General features: G+C 34.1%; 1 protein-coding gene across 9 annotated transcripts in view; it reads right to left on the bottom strand.

The window, feature by feature from the left end:
* Positions 1–25646, bottom strand: part of MIPOL1 (mirror-image polydactyly 1) — a 328422-nt gene that overhangs the window by 174924 nt on the left and 127852 nt on the right. For all 9 annotated transcript variants that reach the window (XM_089907628.1, XM_089907624.1, XM_089907621.1 and 6 more), the window contains one exon: positions 3519–3626. In XM_089907628.1, the coding sequence (XP_089763754.1) occupies positions 3519–3626 (108 nt within the window). The remainder of the gene's footprint in view (positions 1–3518; positions 3627–25646) is intronic.

Raw genomic sequence — 25646 nt, 5'->3', positions numbered from 1 at the left:
TTTGGAAGACAGTTTGGTGGTTCCTTACCAAACTAAACATACTCTTACCATACGACTCAGCAATCATAGTTCTTGGTATTTACCCCAATGAGTTGAAAAACTTATGCCCACAGAAAAACCTGCATGTGGATGCTTACAGCAGCTTTATTCATAATTGCCAAAATTTGGAGGCAACCAAGAGGTCCTTCATTAGGGGGGTGAATAAATAAACTGTGGTACATTCAGACAATACTAAAAAGAATGAAGTATAAAGCCATCAGAAGATATGGATGAACTTTAAATGCATATCACTAAGTGAAAGAAACCAATCTGAAAATAACTACTACATGACATTCTGGAAAAGACAAAACTATGAACACAGTAAAAAGATCAATGGCTGGTACATGTTGGGAGGAAGGAGGGATAAATAGGTGGAACACAAAGGATTTTTAGAGTGAAGCTCTTCTGTATGATACTATAATGGTACATACTTGTCATTTATATTTCTCAAAACCCACAGAATGTACAACACTAAGAGTGAACCCTAATGTAAACTATGGACTTTGGGTTACACTGATGTAGGTTCATGTATTGTAACAAATGTACAACTCTTGCACTGGATGCTAAAGGGCATGGAATATGAGGGAGCTCTGTAGTTTGCTCGATTTTGCCGTGAAGCTAAAACTGCTCTAAAATAATAAAGTTTGGGGTTTTTTTCAGAAAGAAAAATTAAGGGAATAATCACATAACCCAGGGGAACATTTATACCTTAGGAATTGGTAGAAAACGAGGCACCAGCTAAAGAATAACGATCAAAGAAAAGAAAAATGATGAGGATATAGAAATAAAGAACTACAAGAAAGAATTTCATGAAGGCAGGGGCCAAAAAGATTGAAATGTGTTCCTCTTAGGCTGACTGGGTTATTGAGAAGGATATGAAATGATAAGTTTTACAGGTTTAACCACCAGAGGTCACCTATAATTTAAGAAAGAATGTCTTTCAATGGAATTACAGTGTTGAAGGCCAATTGTAGGAGGTTAAAGATGTGTGATAAGGAAGATAAATAAATAAAATAAAAGAGGAAAGAAAGGCACTTTATATGACATTTCTTATTAAATCTAATGCCTACATATTTATGGCTAATCTAAATTTACTTTAAAATCATTAAATGTTCAAAATTGTGTTCACCAAGAAACAAATTTCTTAATATAAGTGGATAAAATTTATTTTAAAAGAGAAAATAATCTGTCTTTTAATTTAAGTAACTCTCAGGGTATAGATTAGTATCAGTATAAATTCAGCCCCTCATCCTATATGTACCACTGTGTTCTACTTATTATTAGAGAAAATTGCAAATATTATAAAAGTAGGGAAAGTGTCATGCTAGCAGATTTATCTAGTATATATTCCATGCTACTTCAAAAATAATGCATATAAGTGATCATCAAAAGTCTAATTTTATGCTCTTTCATAAAAATTAATTTAGAAAGAATTTCCTGGTTATTAGAATAAACAAAGACATTATTATTCAAATAGCACTAGATTACTAAAAAGTATATCCACGTATGATAATCATGTATTTGCAATAGTCATCACTTTGGAAAGTTCTATGCAATGTATGACCATTAGCTTAGATTTTTTTTTTTTTTTTTTGCGGTACGTGGGTCTCTCACCACTGTGGCCTCTCCCGCTGTGGAGCACAGGCTCCGGACGCGCAGGCCCAGCGGCCACGGCTCACGGGCCCAGCCGCTCCGTGGCATGTGGGATCCTCCGGGACTGGGGCACGAACCCGTGTCCCCTGCGTCGGCAGGCGGACTCCCAACCACTGCGCCACCAGGGAAGCCCAAATTGTTTTCCAAACCTATATCTAGGACTGTTTCCTTTAGGAATTATAGCATAATACAATGAAATAAAACGTAAAATTTTCAGCTCTCATCCTATTCAAATTTATTTATTTATATTACTTTTATTACTGATACTAATAATAGTACTACTTATGTTAACTTCCAGGTTTCTTTTGGTCTACAGTTTGCCTTCTAATTTTAACAATCTCTTAGAAATATGCATCTTTTTCTCTTCATAAATAGCAGCTGCCACTTAATTCAATTTAACATAAATACACAACCAAAAATGCCAGAATAAAGACTATGCAATTATTACGTAACTTAACCTAGAATTTTTATTTTAGGTTCTATTTTAAATAGTAATAGCCATAACATATAGAGCACATAATATCTGTCCCCTAATGCTGGTAATAAATTAGCACTCATAATGGAAGCTGTCTTTAAAAGATTATGTTACCTTTGATTTGCAAATATACATCTAAATAATTATATACTTAATTTTACTCATACAATAGTAAATTCCTCAGGGTAACTGAAAAATAATCACAGCAATTCTTTTTTTCCCATTTATTGTTCTGGCCTATATATAAATTCAAGAGAAATAAAGAGAAAGTGCATTAAAGAATAATAGCAAAGTTATTACACACCCATCACTGAGAATTTCAAAATGAAGCTAAATACATTTTGTAAAAAAATCTGACTTCAACCATATCTCATACTTTATAAACAGGTTAAATTATTTCCACATCAAAATGTCACCATTTTTCTCAACATTGGTAGATGATTCTGGCTTAATGACTTACCCTGCTAATGACATATTTTTTTCATCATCTGCAGCAAAAAATGAATTTAAGACAACAAAGTACAATACAATCCTCTTGACAGCACATCTTTTTTTAACTGTACAATAACAACAATGATGAATCTTTTATGTTTCCTGTGGATATGTTATGTTTGATTTTTAACCCATTAATGAGAGCATAAGCACCTTGAGGGCAGGGACCCCTACTATGTCACAGGCACTATGCTAGGAACTGGGGCAAAGGCAAAAAAAGAGAATGAAAAGTATCTTAAGAAGAAAAGATAATTAGTAGAATTGAAATAATGTCCTTTTGCCTAATTACAGGATCTATATTAAAATGAAACAGAACTTTTGTCATGATATGTACTCTTTACTTGTTACAAGTTCTAGTATAATATATTTTCTTCCTCTTTTTTTGATGTAAGTAACATTTTAAGTACTCTTTCAATTCCCAAACATATTCACATACCTTTCAAGGAGTGTCAGTTCTGTGCGTTACTAATATTACAAGTCATTAAGAAAATTATTGTAATAAATATTGATGCAAAGAAAAAGCCCATTATTTAATTTTTTTTTCTTTCAGGGTGGCCACTTTTTATTAACTACAAAAGGTAACAACATATTTTGAAATCAGAAACAGAATGAACATAAACCTAAAGTTATTATTATACCACCACTTGAAATTCAGAAAATATGTTGTTTTCATGTACACATACACGAGATAAAATAATACCATAACAGAAGGGTGCTGTATCTGTGTTTAAAGAACGGGTTGTTGGCAAACACCACAGCTCACTTCTGCTGAAATGTACACAACTGATATATGCAGCACAGAAAGCTGGCACCAGGGCTTACAACCTTAATTTGCCTGCAAGAAGGAATGGAGATTTACCTTCAGAGCACGTTCTTGATTGTTTTCAGCAGTCAGATGTCTCATGTTGTTTGCTGAAGTCTGGTTCTGCTCTTTCAGATGATGAAGCTCCTGCTCTAGCCGTTTGCACTGCCACAGGGGAAGAATCCCATTAAGTAAAGGAGTTATAGCATTTTTTTCACCAACCCACATGAATTAATGTAAATAATACCATTGTATTCTCTAAAAGACAGAGTATCCTTTGCAATAAGAATAGTAAGTTAGAAGTAATGTTGAATATGAACAAAATAATATTGTTTATAATACTCTGGCAAATTCAATTGCAATTTTCAGTTTGACTTTTATTAATCTAAATACTACCATATAAATTAGAAAAATACTTATTTCTTATACAATTAAGATCAAACTATATTTAAAATTATTTTCTTCATTAGCCAAATGGCTTTCACTATGTATCTGCTGGCTGAATAAAAGTATACTTCTAAAATTCTAAATAAAGTACAATATGATATTTGTGATGACTTCTTATTAATTTTTTAAAATAAAAAAATATATGAGATTTTTCAGATTTTTAGAAATATCTAAAGAAACAGTTGAGTAGAGAAAAAATAACAGCCAGAGTGCTACATGACTAGGAAACAACTAAAGAAACAAGTGTTTTTAATTCCTATTTTGACTAAACCTTACTTTTAAGTAAAACAAGGGATAAAAAAGATGTGAAATGACATTTTGACCTACTGGTAATATATAAAAATTTAAGTAAAAAAGAAATTATAAACAAAATCATAAATGGGCTAATAGAAGCATCTATGTTCAAAAAATCATTGAAATGTCATGCCACTTGAAAACAAAATCTTAATATAAATATATCAAACATTTTACACAATAATTGTACAGAATATAAACTGATATGCTGCATATCAGGACCATATGAAGATACAAGGGTTATTGGCAAAGGAATAAAGTACTAAATCTATCATTCAGTAAAATATTAAAAAACCACTCCTTAATTTATCTAATTTTAAATTAGGATATTTAACAACCAATAAGTAAGTACACATACTGATTCAAGATCTAGACAAAGTTACTTCTACATTACCTGACAAATGGTTAACTGTCATAATGAATTAAAAATCATTATTATGATACAGAATCAAGATGCAGTCATAATCCAAAATGGCGTTTTTTAGTGCTCTAATGATGATTTCTGCCTCTGACCTCAATATTACTCTGCAATCTGTATCAGTATTTCCCAACCTTGAGTAATATACTAATTCTTTTAAAAGAAAGTCTTATCAAACTCCCGATATTCACTTAAATTATATACGTAGTGATGTTTACATACTAATGACATTTTTAAAAATTATGTGCCTAAAACCTTTGTGAGGTGACATCATTTGGACTTTATTTGGAGGGGACACATGATTTACATATTTGTATTTGTCCCTTTTTAGTTTGTAACAATTAAAATACCTGGTCACAAATGCAATCAAAATACAAATGTGTTTAGTGAAGACACAAATCATGAGGCATGAAAACGAATAAGACATAGAAGCATTACAATCTACTAGACATATTCTCGATTAGAATAATCATCTACATTTTCAATTAATTTTAATACAAACGATTACATACTAAGTATTTAGAATGATTTAATATGACCTATAAGGTTACAAAGGTGGGGTAGATAATTTTGGCTGTGGGAGTAAAAAAATGTTTCATGGAGCAGATGACATCTGAGTTGGGCTTATTTTGGATACATAATTTTATAAGCTGAAAGAGGAGAAAGAGGAAGAATATAGGAGAGAAAGACTGAAGATAGAAATATCAGGGGTCTAGTGAGAAAGCATGGTCACGAGTTTTCTGACCACCTATTTCTTAGTGTTTCCAAGTAAATCAGAAATGATCCAAAGATAGAAACTTCTTTCTTTCTACATGATACACACAGAAAAATTCACTCACTCTTGCTCAAGAAATAAATGTTGAATTTATTTTCATTTCTTCATAAAGTCTAAATTTAACACTGACCTGGGAATCAAGTTGTGGCAAGCCAACAATAACTTTGAACTGAATAAAACCATACACAAATGCTCTTGTCAAATACATGTTTGTGACTTATACATATTCCCGAAATTGCATATTCTGTGTAATTTTTCCTAGTTTTTTTAACCAAACTCTTTAACTTTGAAATTTATTTTGAATATTTATTTATTTGGCTGTGCTGTGTCTTAGTTGCAGCACGTGGGATCTTTAGTTGCAGCATGCAGGCTCTTAGTTGCAGCATGCATGTGGGATCTAGTTCCCTGACCAGGGATCAAAACCAGGCACCCTGCATTGGGAGCGTGGAGTCTTAACTGCTGGACAACCAGGGAAGTCCCTGAAATTTATTCTGAAGCAAAGAGATAGAACTATTTTTTCATTACCAAGTGTTACACTCTATTAACTATTGTCACATTATGATTTTACATAATATTTGTAAAGTAGATAAAGATCCTACCCTTTAATTTACATCTCAAATTTCCTTGACATTGTCACCAATTTAGTCTCTATACATCTTTATATTTAAAAATTTAAAATTTAATTGTCATTTAAATATAAAAAAAGACAGGGAATAATACAACAGAAACTGTTGTACTGATCACTAGTATTTACTAAATGAAAAATAAATTTGCTATAATTCTTTCAGATTTTTAAAATATAAAACATTAAAACTTTATCACAAAATTTTCCTTCACCCAATCTCATTGCCATCGTTTTCTCCAAGGAACCCCTATTTTGAAGTGCATTTTCATTCAACCAATATTTGTTAATAAGCACTTACTCTGTGCTAGGCATAATTATATAGTGGTGGTGGACACAGCATTTAACAAAATAGATAAAAATCTCTGTCCCCATGGAACTCATATTCTAGATGGGAAAAGAGACAATAAAATAAATAAGTGAAATACGTAATATGATAGAAGGTGAAAATATTACGGAGAAAAACAGATTAGAAACATATGGAGTACAAAAAGAGTAGGTACGGAAATCTTTTGTAACTTTAAATACGAGAAATTTTAAGTTGAGAAAACAATATTTGAATAAAGACACTAAGAAGACAAAGCAGTAAGTCTTCAGCTCTTTGGAAGCAGTGGTTCAAGCAAAAGGAACAATAAGGGAAAGGCTCTGAAGTGGAAGCTTGTCTGGTATGCTTGAGTATTAACAGGGGGAAGACTAGCAGGAATGAAGTAAGCAAGGGAAGAATACTGGGAGATGAGGTGAGAAGAGCCTTGAGATCTTACAGATAACAGCTTTTACTCTGAGTGGGAAAGCTGCTGGAGGGTTTGGAATAAAGAAGCACCATGATTTGCCTCATATTAGTATAGGTTCACTCTTCCTGCTCTGTTAGGAATAGACTACAGGAAGACCAGGGAAGAAGCAGGAAATCTAGAGGTTACCAAGTAGTCCAGGAGAGAGATGAGATGGCTCAGACTAGGATGGTAGTGAGCAGCAGTCCGACTTTGGATGTATTTTAGAAGATGCAGCTCCCCAAATTCCCTTTACGTGGTGGTCATTCTTCTCTTCTTGTTTCTGACTTTAAAAGGAATGCTTCTATCATATAATCATTTAGATGAATTTTGTTAGATGTCACTGGTTACATCCATTTGAATATGTGTATATGTGTAGGAAAAACAGATACCTTAATTTGGTTTACAAATATTTTATATATCAGATTGCTGGTATGTTCCTAAGTGAGACAGACCTGTATTTTTCCTTTTTTGTGCTATCCTTTCCAGTTTTGTTATCAAGGTTGGAGTAGCCTCATAAAAACTGTTTTATTTTTGGAAACAGTTTATATAAAATTATCTATTCTTGTAAGAATTGGTAGAAGTCCCCTATCAAACCATCTTAGCTTTCCTTCTGGGTTCAAGTTCCTCTTTTCAGAGCACAGCTTTTAAAAGATCTCTCAGTGAGACATTCTGTCTAAAAATGTGATTTTGTTCTTGAGACACTCTTTACTGGATATAACAGTTACGACAAAAGTTGTATCTTCAGCACTTTGAAGATACTGTTCCATTGCAGTCTGGCATCTATTGTTGCTAATGTGAAGTCACTATTAGTCTGATAACCATTCTTTTATAGGTTTGTCTTTTCTCAATGGTTGCTTTAAAATCTTCTGTAGTTTAACTTTGGAGTTCTTCAATTCTACAATATGTCAAGAGGTGTATTTATTTTAATCTTCTGGATACTTTCTAGGCTTCCCAAACCTGGAAAACTCACAGCTATTATATTTTGAAATGTTACCTAGTTCCCATTTTGAAACCCTTATAGGTCATATATTAGATTTACTCATATTCCTTTCATATCTTTATTTTTTAATTTATTTTTTTATATTTATTTTTGGCTGTGTTGGGTCTTCATTGCTGCGCACGGGCTTTCTCTAGTTGTGATGAGCGGGGGCTACTCTTCGTTGTAGTACGCAGCCTTCTCATTGCGGTGGCTTCTCTTGTTGCAGAACACAGGCTCTAGGTGCGTGGACTTCAGTAGTTGTGGCTCGGGCTCTAGAGTGCAGGCTCAGTAGTCGTGGCACATGGGCTTAGCTGCTCTGTGGCATGTGGGATCTTCCCAGACCAGGGCTCAAACCCGTGTCCCCTGCATTGGCAGGCGGATTCTTAACCACTGCACCACCAGGGAAGTCCCTCCTTTCATATCTTTTAATCTCTATTTCATATTTTAAATCTCTCAGTATGTGTGTGAATTCTGAGCATCTATCATTAGTGAACTGAGATTCCTGATTCTATCTTCAGCTGTGTCTATCCCTTCCTCTGTTTGCTTATCTTTTAATTTCAATGACTATAGTTTTCATTTCTAGATATTTCCTTGTATTTTTTCAATTCTGTCCATCTTTTTTTTCACAGTGCTCTTTTTTACATGTATTACTTAATGATTTCTCTGTTTAAATACACATATTTTATACTCCTTCATATTTTCCTATTATCTCAAATTGTTAATGGTCTCTTTTAATTGTGTCTCACAGTGGACTGTTTTATCTTATGTGGAGAATCCTGTTTTGGCAGAAGTTTTATATTAACCTGTGTGTGGAAGAATTGCCCAGACTGGTTTTGCATTTGCTTCTTGTGGGGGTGACCCAAAGTTTTTATTCATCTAGGACAGGTTTTTGCTTTTTTAAAAATTATTTATTTATTTATTTTTGGCTGCATTTGGTCTTCGTTGCTGTGCGCGGGCACACACTCTAGTTGCAGCGAGTGGGGGCTACTCTTCGTTGCAGTGCGCAGGCTTCTCACTGCGGTGGCTTCTCTTATTGTGGAGCACGGGCTCTAGGTGAGCGGGTTTCAGTAGTTGTGGCTCGCAGGCTCAGTAGTTGTGGCTCGTGGGCTCTAGAGCGCAGGCTCAGTAGTTGTGGAGCATGGGCTTAGTTGCTTTGCAGCATGTGTGATCTTCCTGGACTGGGCTCGAACCCATGTCCCCTGCATTGGCAGGTGGGTTCTTAACCACCAAGGAAGTCCCTAGGACAGGTTTTTATGTTAATGTCTTAGTTTGTGAATCCTCACCATGATGGTTATTATATTTAGTGTCCAGCCCTTTGATTTCTCAGTATAATTGTCCCCCTTTGCTCAGTCATGACCAAAGACAAATTTCCTTGTCCCTTTCCTAAACCAGTAAGTTGTCTATTTTTCCTAGATTCCCTTATACTCAAGAGTTGTTCTTTATATGGTTCTGGATATACATGCAAGGGTCTCCATTCAGTTCCCACCTCAAGTGGTCCCACCATCATTCCTTTTAAAGGCAATAAAATCCAAGTTCCTAGCCCTTGGGATCTATATCTGGTCTTATATTCCTAGTTAACTGATATGTTTGTAACTCTTTAGGTTTCCTTTTTTGTTTTTGGCTTCCTCTTCATTTTTCATCTTCACAGATTTTCTCTTTCATTCCTTCTGAAAAGATCGGGGGGAGGGTACTCGCAGGCCAATTTTTATATGAAATACTGTAACCAAAGAGATAAATACAGCTTAATAAATCTATTTTTGTGATGAGGACATTTATCTACATTGCATAGTTGGGCTCAGTTTCCATGGCCATGCAGTACAAGAAGGACAGAAGATAATGCCCAGGGACCACTCAACGTGGCAAACTGTCCCAAAGTGCCACACTTTCAGGTGTTAAATGATTTTCCTTAATTTAATGAATGAAAAGAAACAAGACAAATGTTATGGAAGAAGAATGTCCCTAAATTAAGTAATATATAATTTATTCTATAGTTTCAGATGGTTTCATTTTAAACTGACACAATTAATAATAACACAATATCTTCTGTGTTCATATTCTGCCAAACATTAATGTTCTTGAAAGTTCTAATGTGTGAATTAAGACCTAGGAGGTTTTATTTTTTTGTATTTTTTGTACTTAAAAATTTTTAATACTCAAATTGAACTTAAGTAAATGCTATCTGTGTATTGTCAGTGTCCTTGAGGAACTAGGATTCTCACCATAAGAGACAAAACATACAGATAAAAAACAAGTTAACTAAAAACACTTTAGTTCAGAACTTGAGTTGGAAGTATAAATATGAAGGTACAAAGTTTTGCCTTTAAAAACTGTGTGTGTGTGTGTTGTTTGTCCATTGAAAAAGGCTAGAAACAATAGGAGACCCAGTAGCAATGAGTACCCCTAGCACCTACACTGTGGGTTCCAAGTACGATTTCTTACTAAAAATAAAGAACTTCATGGATATATTGTTAACTCCAAGACTAGGACAAGAAATGTACAATGTGATCCAAGAACATATGTTCTTGGCGGAAGTTTTGTATTAACTATCAAAACTAAGGAAGTACCAAAGAAACTCAGAGAGGACTCATGAACTAAACTGAAAATCTCCCCCACTAGCTAAAGACAAGACAATCTAAGCATCAGATTAATATACTAAGAGATCTAGGCACTGAGATCTGTTAACAACATAGTTTTTTCACAAACCGACATATGTTTCCAGATGAAACAACACAAACCACATGTAAAATAGTCTTGCTAATAAAAACTAATCTAAATTTGATCAAGCCTCTAGATCAAATCACCGTACTTACAAAAGACAGAAGAGAGGAACACGTTAAATGATACTACAGAGATGCAATGAATAAACTGGGAAATGCTACAATTGACATACTTGGTTTAAAAAAATAAATTCCAAGGGAAAAAAGAGACAGAACGGAATCTATAAATTTTAAAAAGGCTTAAGAGTCAATCCAATCATTTGCAATGTGTGATTCCTATTTAGATACAGATTCAAAACAAAGAGAAAACGTTAGGATATTTATGAGATCATTGGAATTTGAAAACTAATTGGATATTTCACAATATTAAAGAACTGTTTGTTAATATTTTTGGTATGATAATGGTACTGTAGTTATGTTTTAAACAACTGTCCACACCTTTAAGAGATACACAATAAAAGTTATAGACAAAAAGGACATTATGTCTGGGATTCCCTGCAAGATAATAATAAGGAGGAGTAAATGAGTGGGGCATATAGATAAAAAAGATGGACAATTGTTGTAGTAGGGTGAAAACGTCACATAGGTTCATGATTCTGTGCTCTGTAAGATCACTAATAAGAGGAAAAGAATTAAATTTGCCTCTGCAAACAAACAAAAGTAATTCTACAATATGAGTGAGCTAAACACATAAAATATATCAAAATTTAATGGCAAATTTTTATTAAAGGATTTGACCCATATTTACTATAAGATCTATTTTCATCAGTAATTTCCTTTTACTCATTATTGTGAATTCTGAAGAATTGTATCAAGCAGAAAATATAGTTATGATTCTGTTTTATTTTATGTTTACTTCCTGAAAGATTAACATGCCTTAAGTTTTTAACAAAAAGAGGGAATTCCCTGGTAGTCCAGTGGTTAGGACTCTGCACTTTCACTGCTGAGGGCCTGGGTTCAAACCCTGGTTGGGGAATTAAGATCCCACAAGCCACAGAGGGTGGCAAAAAAAAAAAAAAAAGTTTTAACAAAAAGTTCTCTCTAATATTGTCTAGGTTTTTAATAGCTGCTGTTTCTCCTCCTGTACAATCTCCTTTCAGTCACAAATCATGTTGATTGTGTTACAATCAAACATCTTCCCACTTGGGTGCTATACAACTCTTTCCTTTGCAGACAAAAAATAATACCAGACTCTTCCAGTCAAAACAGAAACTAAACTTTGGTGTCAATGTAAATTATGTACTTTGAACTGCAGACGTTTGGAAGCACTTAGGATTATATAAGTTTTTTTCCTTTTCGTTTAGAAGAATTTTAAAAAATCACGATTTTAGATTTAAAAATAATAAATAGAATGTTTTTCTCACATTACAATAACTTGGAATAAAGAGTTTCCAAATTCAAAATGGTAACTTGTTTCTTCAAAGCCCTGGCAAAATATCAACAACTTGGTTAAATGAATAATTTATACAATACTGAAGTTTAAAAAAACCAAAGATTAAAAAAGAAAAACAATAATTATGTGAATGAGTCTCTGAAAACACATATGCTACAGCTGATACACACACGTGTGAGTGTGCGTGCACATGTACACACAGACAAAACATAAATTATTTAGTAAACACTCATCGAGCATGCACTAGGCAATATTATACCACCACTTACCAGGCAACATGCCAGAAAATAAAACGTTTCTACATATTTATATATATGATATCTTAATTATATTTACATATACCATTTCGAAAATACCATATGAAAGTAAATAACTAAGGATTTAATAACAAATATAGTAATACTCTTTTTTTTTTTTTTTGCGGTACACGGGCCTCTCACTGTTGTGGCCTCTCCCATTGCGGAGCACAGGCTCCGGACGCGCAGGCTCAGCGGCCATGGCTCACGGGCCCAGCCGCTCCACGGCATGTGGGATTTTCCCGGGCCGGGGCACGAACCCATGTCCCCTGCATCGGCAGGCGGACTCTCAACCACTACACCACCAGGGAAGCCCTAATATTCATTTTAAACAATTAAATTGTTCAAAAAAGATTAAAGAAACATTTTAAATCACATAGTAAAAGTATTATTAGTAAACATGACAATTATCTTAAAAGGTGTCAACATGTATGTAGTTACTTGTTTAGTATGCTATGCTACTATTTTTGTAATACTGTTTAAGATTATTACATTAGTATTCATAAAAAAGCTATTCATTTAAAAAATCATGGTTTACATCTCTGTTTCAAAATAAAGGTTAACAAATATGATTAATGGTAGTCAATCGACTCTTAGTGAGAAATTAGTATGTGCCAGGCCCTGTTCTAAGAACTTTACATGTATTAAATCAGTCAATCTTCATGTGGACCCTATGAATTAGATATTGGCCTGTTTGGTAGAGAAGGAAGCAGAAGCAGAGAGTAATACATACCTTCTTTAAAGTCATGCAACTAATAAGTAGGATTCAAATTCAGGCAGAATCATTGTTTATCAACAACATTTATAAGGAACACACATAGGAAAATAGTAAAAGCAATGGAAATAGCTAGAACTACAGAAAAAGTTGATGATGACATTTTAAAATTTGAACTTTGAGCATTTAGAGATAGTTAATTTTTAAAGTAGTACATAAACCTGATATAACGAAGTACACAACATAGATCAGAGTGGAATATGAACTAGCCAGTATACAGGATTACTACATTTAAGTCAGTTCATTCAGACCTAATCAAGTCTAAGCTAAATTAATAAAAACCACCTTGGCAATTATTTCTCACCTTTTAATTGCACATTCTATGGCTAACATAGTATCTGAAATCATAATGTTCTTTTTAGGACTATAAAACAAAAAACTGCTATTATTTTATTAATGTTAGAAGTATTTTCTTTGAAATGAAGGCCTTTATAAAAGCTACATACATATATATGGATACATAAATATACACACATTTTTACACCTATATTAGTATGTTAACAAATATACTTATGTATGCGTATACAAAACCACACATATATTTATACATAATTATACATACATACATTTATATGTATATTTATGTATGCATATGCAAATAGACCTGATATCATCAGGTCTTCACATGAAAATGTCCAAAATATATATTTTTCCTTCATATAAACTGCAAACTCCAAGAAGGTAGAGCCCACAGCAAGGCACCTAAAACACAGGTGATATTAAATATGTATTTATTACATTACTGTATTCCCTGCTTATAAATGGCATTTACCCAATCATCCTTGCTAAACTTGAAAATCATTTTAATCTTCCTCCTATCTTTATCCTAAAGTTGGAGTCAGTCCTATTCCTTCAACATGCTTTATTCTCTATCCCCTATGTCATACCTTTCATTCAGCCTCTAAGTTTCTCATTAACTGGCAAGTGTCATGGCTTCAGTCTGAAGCCCTTCCAAACTATCCTCTATTTTGGTAGTTCTCAAAGCTGGCTGCAAAACAATATCATCAGGGGAATTTTAAAAAAGAATGTGTATGTGTATGTGTATGTGCACGTGTTTTCAGGTTGCATCTCAGAGCGAATAAATACTCCAAAAAGCTATTTCTAAAATACAACTCTGATCACACTAACTCTTACCTACCCTACCTTGATATACTTTATTGGTTCTCTCACTGCTTACAGAGTTAAGTTTTGGAGAATGACAGTGGCGTTTCGTGAGCCAGACCCATTTCATATTTTCTCATTCCTCCTTAATTATACACTTGCTCTAGTTCAGACATGATAAATTATCCACAGTCCCCAAAATATGAACATTCCTTTCAACTTTCATGCCTTTGCACAAGTTTATATATATATATATATATGACTTATCCACACAGCGCCAGACCCCATCTTTCCACTGGGAAGCCCTCCTGAGGAATACCATTCCCTCCTTGCTTCTATGGACTCACTGCCCTTCCTTTATATTCTCATCTGCAACCATCTGCTTAGCATTCTTGGTCACATCCACCTACAATCCCAGGGACAAATCCAGCACATAGTTTGCTGAAGCTATATAATGCATGCTTAATAAATAAATGATGTGAATTTTGTTTAAAGAAATCTTATTTTTCATATTAATTTCCTTGTAAAATTATAGGCATGTGCCACTAGACAATATTTAGGCTATCATATACTGTATTAATAAGCATAAATGCAGCATAAGAATATAGAAATCTGAAAACATTATACTTAAACAAAAATAACTAATTTTTAAATACAGAAATATGCAAAATGTTTTGATGATGATATATAATATTTCCATCACACACCAGAAAGGACTTGGTGCTTCCAATCTGCCCCCATAGCCATAGGCTACCATTGTTCTGATTTGTAATTTCGTGAATGATTGCACTTGTTCTTTAACTTCAAAAAAAAAAAAGGGGCTTCCCTGGTGGCGCAGTGGTTGAGAATCTGCCTGCTAATGCAGGGGACACGGGTTCGAGCCCTGGTCTGGGAGGATCCCACATGCCACGGAGCAACTAGGCCCGTGAGCCACAACTACTGAGCCTGCGCGTCTGGAGCCTGTGCTCCGCAACAAGAGAGGCCGCGATAGTGAGAGGCTCCCGCTTGCCACAACTAGAGAAAGCCCTTGCACAGAAACGAAAACCCAACACAGCAAAAATAAATTAATTAATAAACTCCTACCCCCAACATCTTCTTTAAAAAAAAACAAAAAAACAATGAAACCTTTAAGTTGTAATCCTTTGACTTCTTTCAATCAACATATGTATTTGAGATTCATCTATGTTTTTCTGTGCATGAGTGGTTCATTCTTTTCAGGCAAATTAATATTCCACTGTATGAATATACCATAATTTGTCCATATTCCCACTAAAGAAATGACAGTTGAGTTGTTTTTGGTATTTGGATATTATGAATGAGCTCCTATAAACATTGCTCTAAAATTCCTACAGCATGTATGTGTTTTCATTTTCCTTGGGTAAACACCTATAAATGGAATTGCTAGGTCATGAAGTAGATATTGCTCAAGTGTGTAAGAAACTGTCAAGCAGTTTTCAAATCCGGTTGTACCATTTTACATTCCCATTAGCAATGGATCAGAGTTGCAGTTGCTGCACATCCTCGCCAACATTTGCTGTTGTTGGTCTTTTTAATTTCAGATGCCACAGTGCATGTGATATGGTATCACATTTAAATTTGTGTTTCCCTGTTCACAAGTTATAGTAATCTTTTCATGTGTTCATCGGACATTTGTGAAGTTTTTTGTCCAGTCTTTGGCCAATTTTTTCTTGGGTTGTATCTTTTTATTATCAATTTGTGGGAATTATTTAAATATACTTAATGCAAATTCTGTGTCAGATACAAGAATTGCAAATATTTTCTCCTAGGTTATGGCTTAATTTTTCATGTTCTTAAAGTTGGTTTTTGACAAGCATTAGTTTTAATTTTGTTAAAGTCAAACTTATCAATTTTTTTGTTATGGTTGGAGCTCTTTCTGTCCTTTCTGAAATCCTTGCCTAACTCAATATAATAAAGATATTTACCCATGGTTTCTTACAACATCTTTAAGGTTGCTTTCTTGTTTAGGTCTATAATCCACGTTGACTTTATTTTTGAGTATGGTGTGAGGGAAGAGTCAAGTTTCCTTTTAATTCTATACTGACACCCAGCTGTTCTACCACTATTTGTTGTAAATACATACCTTTCTCCAGTGGACTGACCTGATGCCTTGGTCAAAAATCAAGAGTATCACAAGCAAAAGAATGAATTTAGGCAACTTTCTTAGGACATACAGAAAAATTAACTTAAATTTGATAACAGATCTAAATGTAAGAGATAAAACTATAAAAATCTTAGGAAAAAACAGGAGTAAATCTTAGTGACGTTGGCTTCAGCATAACTTTCTAAGCCTTCAAGTGACAAAAGAAAAAAGATAAATGGGACTTCATCACACTGAAAAACTTTTGTGTTGCATATGATATTATTAAGAAGTGAAAAGATTACCCACAGAAAGGGAAAAATATTTCATAAATGATACATCTGATTTAAAAAAAACAACCTTGTATCTACAATATATAAAGAACTCTTACTATTCAATAATAAAAAGAATAACAACATAACCAAACAATGGGCAAAGGACCAGAATAGACATTTCTTTAAAGTACATAAACAAATGGCCAATAAGCACAAAAGGTAGTCAACATCATTAGCCATTAGGGAAATGTAAATCAAAACCACAATGAGGAGAATGACACCTGCAAGATGATGGACAAACAAGCTCCAGGCCCTAGCTCCCCAATGGAAAAAAAAGTAAATAGCATATGGATTAAAGCTTTGTGGGAATTCTAGAAAACAATTAAGGATCAGCAGCAACCAAATAAACCCCCAACCAATTTGACACTCTTCAAATTGGCAGGAAAATTTGCAGCATTTTTACTTGCTCCTCCTGGACTGTCTCCATGGCACATCATAGTGATGTCAGTTGGGAGGAGGCTACCCAATTTTCAGTTCCTCCTTTGGATGGAACAAAAGAGAGGCACTTGTTTCCAACATACTGGTCTGTCTAGGGGCTGCCCCAGGCACTTGTTTCTGTCTTTCCTGAACTGAAGTACTATGGGAACGATGGCATGGTTTGGATATTAGGTTGGAGGTTGCCAAAAGCTGTAGTGAATGCCGCAGTGATTGAGAGCTGTGGGGGAACTGCAGAGCCGTGCTGTCTGGAGTCAAGAGATTATTAGCAGAGGACTACAATACATACCAAAGGCTTTGTGAAGAAGCAAGTGTGAGACTCTAAGAGAAATAAGACATTTAAAAGCAGACAAGTATACAGAAGAATTGGAATAAAAGTGCACACATGGGCCCAGGGAAGATACATCTCCAGAAAAGGCTCAAGAGGATCTTCAGTCAGCAGAGCAGTCTGATTAGTGAAAGTCTTCTGCACAGAGCCAGTCTACAGAGAATGCGAGATGTGGGTATTATTTCAAATGCCCAATTTTCAACAAAAAAATCAGAAGGCATACAAAGAAACAGGGAATTACAGCCTATCTGAAAGAACAAAATAAATCCACAGAAACCAATCTTAAAGAAACACAGGTCTCAAACTTACTGGACAAAGAGTTTAAACCACTGTCTTAAGTATGATCAATGAGCTAAAGGAGAACATGAACAGAAAACTAAACAGTATCAGGAAAATAACACATGAACAAAATGAGGATATAAACAAAATAAAAGAATTATTTTTAAAAAGAACCTAACAGATATTTGGGGCTGGAAAACACAATACCTGAATTGAAAAATTCACTAGGGTGGTTCAACAGCAGACTCAAACAAGCAGAAAGAATCACTAAACCTGAACAAAGATAATTTGAAATTATAGTGTCTGAGGAAAAAATAAAAAATAATAAAGAAAAGTAAATAGAGCCTAAGGGACTTATGGTTCTATCAAGTGGACTAATATACACATCATGAAATTCAAAGAAAGTGAAGAGAGAGAGAAAGGGGATAGAGAGCTTATTTAAAGAAATAATGGCTGAAAACTTCCCAAACTTGAGGAAACACAGGATATAAAAATACACGAAACTCAACTACCTCCAAGTAGGATAAATATAAAGAGACTTGTACCAAGATACATTATAATCAAATTGTTGAAAGTCAAAGACAGATAATCTTGAAAGCAGCAAGAGAAATGCAACTGTTCATATACAAGGAATCTTCAATAAAATTATCAATTGATTTCTCAGGAGACACTTTGCAGGCTAGAAGGCAGTGGGATGATATATTTAAATTGCTGAATGAAACAAACAAACAAACAAACAACACTGTCAAATGAGGATTTCATATCTGGCAAAGATATCCTTCAAAACTGAGGGCAAAATTAAGACATTCTCAGATAAACAAAACCTGAGGAAGTTCATTAACATTAAATCTGCTCTAACAAAAAATGCTAAAGAGAGTCTTTGGAGTTCAAATGAAAGGACAGTACAGAATAGCTAAAAGCCATATGAAAATACAAAAGTTATGCAGTAAAGGTAAGTACACAAATATAAAAAATCTTTATTACTGTAATTTTGGTTTGTCACCCCACTTTTTATTCTTTTATAGGTTTAAAGACAAAAGCATAGGATACTTAGAAATCTATGTTAATGAGTACATAATATATAAAGATGTAATCTGTGACAACAATAACATAAAGTGGGGGAATAGAGCTTTAAAGGAGTATAGTTTTTTATGTGATTAAAGTTATCAGTTTAAAACAGATTGTTATAACTTTTAGGATATTTTATGTTTCCCCATGGTAACCACAAAGAAAATATTTACAGAATATACACAACAGGAAATCAGAAGGGAATCAAAGCACATCACTACAAAAAATCAACTGAAAACAAAGGAAGGCAGTAAGGGCTGAAATGAGAGACAAAGAAGCTATAAGATGTACTGAAAACAATGAATAAAATGGCAATAGTAAGTCCTTTTCTATCAGTTATTACTTGAAATGTAACTAGACTAAATTCCTCAATCAAAAGACAAAGATTGGCAGAATGGATTAAAAAGCCAGAATCCAACTATACACTGTCTACAAGAGACTAACTTTAGATCTAAAGACATGCATGGGTTGAAAAAGATATTCCATGCAAATAGTAGCCAACAGAGAGCAGGGTGGCTATACTAACATCGAGCAAAACAGACTTTGTCAAAACCTGGTACAAAAGACAAATAAGGACAATATATGATAAAATGGTTACTCCACCAAGAAAACAACAATAACATGGAGGCTTCACACTTCCTGGTTTCAAAACTTATTACAAAGCCACAATAATCAAAAGAGTGTGGCATTGGCATAAAGACAGACATGTAGGCTAATGGATTAGAAAAGAAAGCCTTGAAATAAACCCTTGTATACATGGTGAAAATTTTTTTCCTAAGGTTACCAAGACCATCCAATGGAGGAAAAGAAAGTCTTTTCAAGAAATGGTGCTGAGAAAACTGGATATATACATGCAGAATAATGAAGCTGGACCTCTACTTTACACCATATACAAAATTAACTTAAAATGGATCAAAGACCTAAATAAATGTAAGAGGTAAAGCTATACAACTTCTAGAAGAAAACATAAGGTAAAAAGTTCAGGATACTGGGTTTGTCAATGACTTCCTGGATATGACACCAAAAGCACAGGCAACAAAAGACAAAACAGATAAATTGGACATCAAAATTAAGAACTTTTGTGCATCAAAGAACACAATCAACAGACTGAAAATGCCTGCCATGGAACAGGTGAAAATATCTGTAAATCACATACCTGATAAAGGTTACTATCTAGAATACATAAATAACTCCTATAACTCAAAAACAAAAACACCAAACCTGATTAAAAAGTGGGCAAAGAACTTGAATAGACATTTCTCCAAAGAAGATATAAAAATGGCCAATAAACATATGAAAAGATGTTCACCCTTACTAATCATTATGGAAATACAAATCAAAACCACCTAATATACTACCTTACACCTATTAGGATGGCTATTATAAAACAAAAAACCCAGAAAACAAGTGTCAGTAAGTATATGGAAATTGGAAGCCTTGTGCACTGTTGACGGGAATGTAAAATGATGCAGCCACTATGGATAACAGTATGACAGTTTCTTAAAAAATGTAAAAATAGAATTACCGTATGATCTAGCAATTCCACTTCTGGGTGTATACTCAAAAGAATTGAAAGCAGGGCCTCAAGATATATTTGTACACCATGTTCACAGCAGCATTTTTCACAATAGCCAAAAGGTAGAGGCAACCCAAGTGTCCACTGATGGATGAACAGATAAATATAATGTGGTATATACATAAAACAGAATATTATTCAGCCTTCAAAATAAAGGAATTCTGACACATGCTACAATATTGAGGACACCATGCTAAGTAAGTGAAATAAGCCAGTCATAAAAAGACATATATAATCATCAAAATGTTAAATATAGAGTTGCCATATGACCCAGAAATGCCACTTTCAGATATACACCCAAGAGAAATGAAAATATACGTCCACACAAAAACTTTAAATGTATGTTCAGAGTAGAATTACTTGTAATAAACACAAAGCAGAAATAAATGTCCATCAACTGACAAATGAATAACAAAATCTGGTATATCCACATTATTACTTGGCAACTTAAAAAGGATTAATTTAGCAATAAAAGTACTAATACATGCTACCACATGAATAAACTTTAAGTGCATTATACAGAGTGAAAGAAGCTAATCAAAAAAGACCACATAGTGTACGATTCCATTACATAAAATGTCTAGAATAGGTAAATCTATGGAGACAGACACTAGATTACTGGTTGCCTAGGGCTGGTGGAGGACTGTTTTGATGGAATGAACGGGAATGACTAATAATGGGTATAGAGTTTCTTTTAGGATGATAAAAATATCCTAAAATTGTGAGAATGTACAACTCTGTGAATGCAGTAAAAATGCTGAATTGTAACTTTAAATGTGTGAACAGCATGCAAATCTCAATAAAGCTATTAAAATGTAAAAAAAATTAAGGGACTATATACAAGATCTGTTTCTGGGCTCTCTACACTGTTCCACTGATTTGTGTATGCAGAAAGCAGTGTCTTGACTACTGTATTTTTAGAGCAAGTCTTGAAATCAGATAGCATGAGTGCTCTAATTTCATTCTTTTACACTATTCAGCAATCATAATTGGTTCTCTCTGTAACTGCTAGACAATCTAGACAAAATCATTAACATTGTAGAAGCCTTGACTTTTCATTCACTTTGACCTAAGTGAAATTTATAAAACAATCAACAAATGCAGAATACACATTCTTCTCAAAGGAACAGTAAAAAAAGACTATGCTGGACCTTAAAATATATCACAATAAATTTGAAAACATTGAAATCACAGAGTATATTTCTGCTCACAAGGGAACTAAATGAGAAATTAACAAGAATAAGATATCTAGAATATCCCTAAATATTTGGAGGTTAAACATTGTTAGACTGCCTGATATTGTTCCATAGATCACTGAGGTTGTATTCTTTTATTTTCATTTTTTCCTCCTTTTTTCAGGTTAGATAAATTCTAGAGATCTGTCTTCAAGTTCACTAACCTTTCATTGTATGGTCTCTAAACTGTTATTAAGCTTGTCCACTGAAGTTTTCATATCAGGTGTTACAGTTTTAGCTTTACAATTAAGCTCTTTCTAGAGTCTCATTTCCTTGCTGATATTACCCATCAGTTCACTCACTGGGATCACCTTTCCTTTAAATCTTTTAAGGAACTTAGAATAACTTCTTCAAAGTACGTTTCTGCAGTTTCTAACATATTGAGGTATGTCAAGACTTGTTTCTGTTGACTACATTTTCTCTTGACTGTGGGTCACATTTATCTGCTTCTAGTATTTTTAATTATATGCTGGTCATTGCAGGTGGCTCATTGTAAGGTACCTAGATTATGTTGTCTTTATTTGAAGAATGCAAATTTTTCCTCTAGCAAAGAGTTAAGTTATTGCTGGATTCCTTTGCACCTATCAAATTTATTTTTATAATTTATTTGAGCAGGTCTATTCCAGTTTTGAACTTAATCCTAGGGCCTGACTCTTAAACTAGAGCTGCTCTGTCTGATATGGTAGCCAGAAGGCAAATGTGGCTATTAAGATTTAAGTATACATTAATTAAAACTAAATAAAATTTAAAATAAATTATTCTTTTGCACTAGCCACATTTTAAAGTGCTCAAGAACCAAATGTAGTCCATGGCTACCAAACTGAACAATGCAGAGACATTTCCATTATTGTAGAATGTTCTATTAAACAGCATTGCATTCAGGCTTGGTCCTTAACCCAAGGAAGAATCAATTGAATGACCAAAGTTCTCAGCAATGGACTTACTTCTTTTAACTCACAGCACTCTGGCAGTGTTTTTAAACCACTTGTGTGCAAGCCCTGTGCATGCACTGCAAAAGTCTTGGACAAAGACTGAAGGTGAATAAACACACAGATACCTGGTGTTTCCACTCTAGCCTCCCTCCAAACATATGGGCATAGTTTCCTCTGATCTAATATCATCTCCTGCAAGCTTCAGCTATTTCAAATACCTGGACTTAAATTTCTTCTTTTTTAGTGCAGCAAGACCACTGCTCTGCCTGAGTTCTACCTTCCTGACTCAGCAAGAGTAACTCCCAGGCACAATACCAGGGAAATCACTGAGCTCACCTCTGTGCATTCCTGAGCAGGCTGTTGTTCACACATTTTTTTCCAATTTTATAATTGTTTTTTGAGGGAACACAAGATTGGTAATAATTACTCTGATATGACAAGAAGTCTCTATTGCTTTTCAAGGGACCAAAAGCAATTTTTCCCTAATAAGGAAAAGGTTCCTGCAGTATAGACTGGAATGATAAGTTTTCATTTATTTCAAACTGACTTGACACCCAATGAAACTCTTCCCTTCCAATTTCCTATAACTTTCAATATATCTTTTCCTAATATCTGTAAAACTGGTTATTTTCTATAATAGTCAACAGAAAATGAAATTAGGTACATAAATTCCTAAACATTTCCTTAGTAGAAATTTCCCTCCAGGTTTTGCAATAATATGTAAATGATAATAATTACTGAATTATGAGTAAACTAAAAGTAAATTAGTAATAGTGTTTACTTAGCTTCTAATAACTAGACACTGATGACCTACCAAATGTGATTATTGAAGTGGAGAGTTATGAAATTACCTTTTCTGGATTTTAATTAGAACATAACTAGAAATGATTACCAACATTTGAGCTGTTACTAACATAAGAAACTAAAAGAGATTAAAAATGCAAGTAATACTTCCCTGAATAGAAAAGTAAGCCAAAACTAACTTATCATTTGTCCATTCAACCTACCCCTCTCTGATCTCTCTTGCCCAGTATCCTAATTCTCTGGCTGTGTATTCTAACTGGCTGTGTATAACGGCACAGTGTTCTGGGAGTAAAAAAAGGGAAGAGTAGGCTGATAAATCCAAGGGAGTAATCTAAACATGTTGCCCAAAAAATGAAGAAGGGAGAAAAATAAAAGCCACAGAGTCCCTTGATTTCAGTAGTATCTGCTGTGCTGGAAAGAGGCACCCCTCGCACCATACCCACAACTTCTCAGGATCTCAATCTGCTGGGGCAGACTTCAGGTCTAATAAAAAGAAAACGGCAATCTAACACTGAGGCTATTATATCTCACATCTAATGTATGCATTGTTTATTACGTCAATAATTACTAATTATATGGATTCATAATTACTTAATACATTAAAGTTGAATTAGAAATGTCTTTATATAAAATTTAAGAAAAGTTGGTTTGTACTTTCCAGATGTTTTAGGATGATCACCTAAAATCTTAAATAGATTTGAGATTACAATTCTAGTCATTAAATTAAAAGTTATAGGGACTTCCCTGGTGGCACAGTGGTTAAGAATCCACCTGTCAATGCAGGGGACATGGGTTCGAGCCCTGGTCCAGGAAGATCCCATATGCCATGGAGCAACTAAGCCCCTGCGCCACAACTACTGAGCCTGTGTTCTGGAGCCCGTGAGCCACAACTACAGAGCTCACCAGCCACAACTACAGAAGCCTGCGTGCCTAGAGCCCGTGCTCCACAACAAGAGAAGCCACCATAATGAGAAAACTGCTCACCGCAACAATGAGTAACCCCCACTCACCGCAACTAGAGAAAGCCCACACACAGCAACGAAGACCCAACGCAGCCAATAAATAAATTAATTAATTAACTTAAAAAGTTACAATTCAAAGTTAATAACACTTCCTCTTCAATTTCAATAATAAAAACTCTAGAACTGCTTTGAATTTTTGTTTTGTTATGAATTATATCAGAAAAGTACTGCATTTCTAGTTTAATAGGAATAACCAGAAATAATGAATAGTATAACAATATTTTATAACTGAAATAATTAAAATAAAGATAACTATAAAATTACTACATAAAAAGAGATCTAATCTAGCTTATGCAATTTCTATAATCTCTTCAGTGCTGCAAAGGCATTTATTTTTAACATGATGACTTTACTTCTCTGGCTAATGCCATGACTAGGATATGGTACTGTGATCCTTTTTGTACAGTTATAACCTTGTAATGCTGAACCTTGTAGTTAGCTAATGGTCAGGAAAACAAAATTCAGTAAATAATACCATTGTAATGAATTGGTTCTTAAGTAAACTTCAATGGATTTTCTCCAAATCCACAAACAAACAACAGTATAACCTAAATGTTAAGTTGGCAGTTATTGCACAAAATAATAGAGATGCTTCTTACACTATTGTAAAACACAAGGCAGAGTTCAGGAAATAGTATTAGTACACACCGGATGATAGCCTCAGTTTAACAGTTTATTAAGCTCTTTTTTCAGTTTTTGGATTCCTGGAATCACAGATGCCTCCTCCTCTTGGTTTGAAAACTTCGTTTGTTTGCTATTATAAATGTTGTAATCTCAATAGAACTGTCAGTTACTTAAGTGCTCATTCTTAATTTTCTTCTTGTATAATGTGTGTTGTCCAAACGTTGTTAAATCCTAACAGAAGCCACTCCAACTTCTAAGATTACAACAGGATAAAAACTAAAAAATTGTATGATAAAGCAAAGTATCAACAAGTTGAAAATTATATAAAAGTCATTCTCTTTGAGAGATAAGACTAATTATCTTTGAATATGTAAATATAACTAGTGTTCTCCATAGGAAACCAGTAAATACTTGTGGACTTGTGGTTTAGTGACTACTATAAGAAATGCTTTGGAAACTTGGGACAATTCTCAGGACACTTCCTAGTTTTTCAATGGAGTCAATCATTTCACCTATTTTTATTTATTTATTTGGCCACACCAGGTGGCTTGCAGGATATTAGTTCCCCAACTAGGGATTAAACCCATGCCCCGTGCAGTGGAAGCACAAGGTCCTAACCACTGGACCACTAGGGAATTCCCCATCTCACCGATTTAAAAAAAAATGTTTAAATGTTCTTGAAACTGTTTTATTAATATGCATATGCAAAGCCAGGAACATCATCCAAACTATTTAGCAGTGATTAACTTAAGAGCAATCTCAGTGAAAAATAAGTCTACATTATATTCAGCTCCCTAATGTCAACTAAAACTTGAATTCTCTTCTGGCTTAGCTCTTTCTCTTACCTACCCTCCTTGTACTT

This window comes from Delphinapterus leucas, chromosome 2 (assembly GCF_059928025.1).
Source record: "Delphinapterus leucas isolate spDelLeu-1000000601 "Yukka" chromosome 2, BTC_Dleu_Yukka2, whole genome shotgun sequence".
Lineage (NCBI taxonomy): Eukaryota > Metazoa > Chordata > Mammalia > Artiodactyla > Monodontidae > Delphinapterus > Delphinapterus leucas.
The sequence above is the reverse complement of the archived record's forward strand: the minus strand, read 5'-3'. Positions and strand labels throughout refer to the sequence as shown.